The sequence below is a fragment of the Gobio gobio genome, assembly GCF_949357685.1.
Source record: "Gobio gobio genome assembly, chromosome: 11".
Classification (NCBI taxonomy): Eukaryota; Metazoa; Chordata; class Actinopteri; order Cypriniformes; family Gobionidae; genus Gobio; species Gobio gobio.
The window spans coordinates 38,194,228-38,199,242 of NC_137104.1; the positions used below are offsets into that span (position 1 = coordinate 38,194,228).

Consider the following 5,015-nt stretch of genomic DNA (forward strand, 5'->3'; position numbering starts at 1 on the left):
CATTGTAAAATAAAAAATTTCTACATGAATTATCATGCCACTGCAATCAGAACCAATGTCTTCTAAGTTATACTGAAGTTGTTAATGTGCATTTTTCAACAAATTATATTTACATTCTTCTGACTCTTGTTGCTATTGTGATTTGGCAGCGAAAGTATTTTTGGGGCGGATCTCGCTCTGCTTTTGTTATATAATGTAAAGTAAATAGGTCTGTGCAGTTACAGGCTTCATTATAGATCTGCTGTCAGTGTCTTCTTGCTGTGTGGATTATTCAGAAGATTTTGGTAAGAAAGATGTTATTAGAACTTTTAAAAACTTTTGACAGTAAAGTATTTCTTCTTGTAAAATGAAATGTTCAGAATTCTTATGCTATCCTCGAAGACATTGAGGCAGCAAAATAAAAAGAATATGTCTAATATAAATGTATTTAAAGTCTCCTTCATTGCTATATTGTAAAATCCATTTTAGAAGCTTTTTTAGCAATCAAATGTTGAATTGAAAATGCCAGTTGAATCAATTAGACTTTACATTATAAGAGTAATTCATGTATTCATTTGCACTCCTTGATTGAAGGTACTTCAAATATTTTTTTTATAACAGTGAATAACAGCTCCTCTATTCTGGTCTAAATTCTTCGTCTCGTGCTCTGAAACATAAAGGTGAGTTTGAAAAAATGTAGCGGGTCTGTGTAACGCTTTACAGTTCAGTTTTCAAACCGTACACAGCAAATTTCAGGAGTTGAAAAATCATGAGTTAGACAAAAAAGTGTGAATGAGTTAAATTTGTTGAGTTATTTTTTTAATTTTGACTACCGTGTGTGTTATTGGATACTCCCTGGCTGTGTTGTATTTTGGCGTTCATTCATTGGTGTTCAGGAGCGTGTTTTAACACTACATCTGGAGTTACATTTTGAGAAGTGCGTCACGACACGACCCTGGTTCTGCAGCACAAATAATGGACTTTCGGCTTCGTCGTGACTGAGGTAGGTAAAAGTGTATATATACAACAACAAAAAAACTATTTCAACATGTTCTATATTTTCTGACAAACACGTTTTGTCATAGCTGTTACGTTATATACTGTGTACTAACGTCAACGACCATGGCAACGTATGAACGTAGCCGATAACTTGTTTCAAAATTTTAATTGCCTATTTGCGCGAACTTTTTGTCGATGTAAACCAGCTAACCGTCTTTCCATTTGCTTTGCAGAGAAACCGGATAGAATGGCTTCAGCCAAGTGCAAGCAAAACTCAAGTAGGCAGGCTATCTGACGTTTCACATGGGGTTTATTATCAGCGCCACTCCCGTGCACACAGTTTGCAACACTTTCAAACGGCAACGCCGTCAAATTGAAGTGGCGACTCAGCTCAAGAAACCTGTTCAGCTTCCACACTAACTTTAATGCCGACGAGGTAACGTAATTCACTCTGTTAGCTGCCTATATGTTTTGCTGTTAGATTTTACAGTATGACAGCAATTGTTTTCAAAGTGTGTCCATGCAATGAATTTCTGAACCAAATGTATGAATTTGCTCAAATAAAGGCAGTAAATCAAGAGTATGGTGTTCAGTGTAGTCATTTCCACATAAAACATATTGTGTTAAATAAATGTTAACTCTAAGAAGTGTTAAATAAAATGTGTTTCAAGTGTTAATTTTTAACACTGGTAAGGAGTTTATATTATAATTAACTACATTTCAGAGTTACAGTTACTCTCCGTAGGATTAGTATTTTAACTCCAAAGAGTTAAATTTTAACTCTGAAAAAGTGTTAAAAATTCAACTCCAAGAGCAGAGTTATTTTAACTCTGCGCTGGAGTTTATTTGATGGTCACGCATGTACACTCAGATTGAGTTGATTTTAACTAACAGGGAGTTTATTCCAAAAACCAGAATTTGCTGTGTACCTATTAATTTTTGGATTTAAGATCTCTGTCTTTATATAGTACACACTGTTGAACTTGGTTCTTTTTTAGATGGATATTGTTGAAGAATATGATGTGTTAACTCAAGAGGACCTGGATGATATTAAAGAATCCATATCTACTCAGGATCTCCCATCAGCGATAAACACAATCAAAGATTACCTCAAAAAGCAAGATCTTGTGGAACTTAACATTGGTGTGACGGGAGAGTCAGGTTCTGGAAAGTCCACGTTTGTCAATGCATTCAGGGGTTTAGGGGATGAAGAAGAGGGCTCTGCTGAAACTGGCCCAGTAGAAACCACTATGGAGCCTGAAGCTTACCTTCACCCTAAATACAAAAATGTGAAAGTGTGGGATCTTCCTGGCATTGGAACACCAAACTTCAAAGCTGACGAGTATCTTGAACTGGTTCAGTTTGAACGCTATGATTTTTTCATCATCATTGCTTCAGAACGGTTCAGAGAATGCCACACTCAGCTGGCCAAAGAGATCAAGAGAATGGGGAAAACGTTTTATTTTGTTCGTTCCAAGATTGACTTTTGTCTTACTGCAGAGAAGAGAAAGAAGAACTTTGACCAGAAAAAGACACTGGATACCATCCGAGAGGATTGTGAAAAAGGTTAGTTTATTCAGTTCACAATACAATGTTTTGAGCAACAAAGAGATTTAGATGTTATCTTTACGATTATTGTATTGAACCAATGTTTTTCTCCATGAGGATTTTAATTACACTGAATTTATTAGCCTATATTATTAACACATTTCTTAATATAACATATATAATAATCCTTTATTTTTGACATATTTCATAATGCCCTTTACTGTTTCTCATAGGTCTGAGAAAGATCGGTATAGAGGATCCTGTCGTGTTCCTGATCTCTGGTTGGGAGCTTGGCAAGTATGATTTAAATCAGCTGCAGGAGAGGATGGAGAAAGAACTTCCACAGCATAAGAGACGTGTGCTGATGTTGGCTTTGCCGAATATTACACTGGAGATTAATGAGAAAAAGAAGAAAGCTCTAGAGGCAAATATTGCAAGAGTAGCCTTGCTGTCTGCTTTAGTGGCTACAGTTCCTGTTCCCGGTCTCTCAGTTGCTGTAGATTTATTAATTGTCAAAACAGAGACTGAAACATACTACAATGCCTTTGGTCTGGATGATCCATCCCTACAGAAGCTCTGTGAGAGATCTGGGAAGACCATTGAGGAACTGAAGAGTCATATGAAGTCACCTCTGCGCTTTGGGATAAACATGGCTTCAATAGTATCTTTACTGGGTGCTGCATCCCTGATTGTGGCTGAAAATGCAGTTGAGTATGTTATGAGCGTCATACCCATTATTGGCTCTCTGGTGGCAGGAGGAATGTCTTATGTGACAGTCTCAATAATGCTGAAGAGAGCTCTGAATGACATAGCAGAAGATGCCAGAAATGTGCTAATGGCTTCAGTGGGATCTCCTATGTAAACCTGACCGAACGTACCAGAATATAAATGTGCATGTAGCTGCTGCTTTTATTCAGACTTGCATTTTAAGGGGAAAAAGTGCTTGTTTCGCAAAATAAGTCACTATTATTTTGTTGTCGTTTTAGATGTAGCACATTTTTGTTTTTAAACGAAATCTTGCATTTCTTTTCACTTGGTTCTTTTGTTTGTTTGTTTGTTTTTCAACTGGAAAAAATGTGAATGAAATATTTTATAATTAATTGATGTCTGGTTTGGGCCCTCTCTTCCTTTTGATTTACTTTCCCCTTGGACAAATCATGCTGCAACGTCACCTCTGTTGCCACTGCTAAACCTATGATGCATTACATTAAAAAAAGATCTCTTTGAAGTGAGTGTATTTCAGTTATTTTGCGCAAAATTTGATGCCATTTGAGGTTTTTTGTATCCTTGCTTTGATAAATATAAGAGCAGGATGATGAATTTACATTGTCTTCTCGTGTCACCTGTAAAGGTTTTAACAAATGAACAAGACCAATTTCACTCTGTCATTTTATTTGCATCTTATTCTAACTGTCTATTGTGCCATCTAATCAAAACAAAGAGTCATCCATAATTGGAACAATTTACGTGCATTGTATTCTCTCCGTATAATAATAATTAAGAGAATTACTAATTAGGATTTATCTTCAATGATAGTGAAGGTCTTGCATAAATTATGTTCAAATTAAAAAAGAAATGTAGGGCAAATTCCATTTGAAATGGAGCATCACTACTCTAAAGGGTGTAGAAATATATACATAAAGTCATACGTCACTTTCACTTTACTTTTTAAGGTAACATCAAAATTCATACTTTTTAGATTTAGATATTTAGAATGCTGTGGAAATTTGTGTGGGTTAAATATAGTGTATTTGCGTCTTTAATTCAAATTTAACCTGTTTAATGTCTGTTGTCACAGTTGGTTGCAGAAAGGAAACACTACATCTAAATCTCTTTGTTGTCACATGCAGTTGGTTGAGGCAGGATCTATATGCAGCAGTTTACTTTATTAAACGATAAAGCAAAACAGCAGAGCAGGAACATACAGGAGTTTGTGAACCCCTTGCAGAAAATGTGAATAATTTTAACAAAATAAAAGGGATCATACAATATATGCATGTTACTTTTTATTTAGGACTGTCCTGAATAAGATATTTGACATAATATATGTTTACAGTCCACAAGACAAAAGCTGAGTTTATAAAAATTACCCCATTCAAAAATATGTAGGCTTAGCCTGGGGCACGTTCAAAGCTCAAACCGATGCACAACGTTTTGCTACAGTTTCCGGTTGAACGTCATATTTCCTGGAAACGGTGTGCAACAGTGTGCAACGGGTTTGAGATGCGTTTTATCTCGTTTGGTGGGTGTGTCAAAAATGTTAGGCCAATCAGCTGCAACATGTATATAAACCACGCGGTATTAAAGAGACAGCTCACACAATGGGTCCAAGTAAAGTTGTTTACAAATGTGTCCGCTGCAGCTCAGTATGTATACGCAACAATTGAAGATATTAGAAGACATGATTGTCGTAAAAAAAAAAATTATACAGTATATATATCAACATGATGATGTATTTATTTATATTTTTAGCTTCATTGCCAGGCAAA

At 35.8% G+C, this 5,015-nt stretch overlaps 1 protein-coding gene across 2 annotated transcripts; it reads left to right on the plus strand.

Moving 5' to 3' along the window:
- The first annotated feature begins 268 nt into the window (after positions 1-268).
- LOC307134493 (interferon-inducible GTPase 5-like) lies at positions 269-3,752 on the plus strand. 2 transcript variants are annotated; one of them, XM_079830289.1, is made up of 6 exons: positions 269-284; positions 601-659; positions 876-982; positions 1,212-1,414; positions 1,977-2,544; positions 2,760-3,752. In XM_079830289.1, exons 5-6 carry the CDS (start codon positions 1,977-1,979, stop codon positions 3,386-3,388), a joined length of 1,197 nt encoding a protein of 398 aa, XP_079686415.1. In that variant the 5' UTR covers positions 269-284; positions 601-659; positions 876-982; positions 1,212-1,414; the 3' UTR covers positions 3,389-3,752. The 2 variants fall into 2 exon arrangements, with proteins under 2 accessions (XP_079686415.1, XP_079686414.1); XM_079830288.1 differs by lacking the exons at positions 269-284; positions 601-659 and having other exon boundaries at positions 844-982.
- The last annotated feature ends 1,263 nt before the right edge of the window (positions 3,753-5,015 follow it).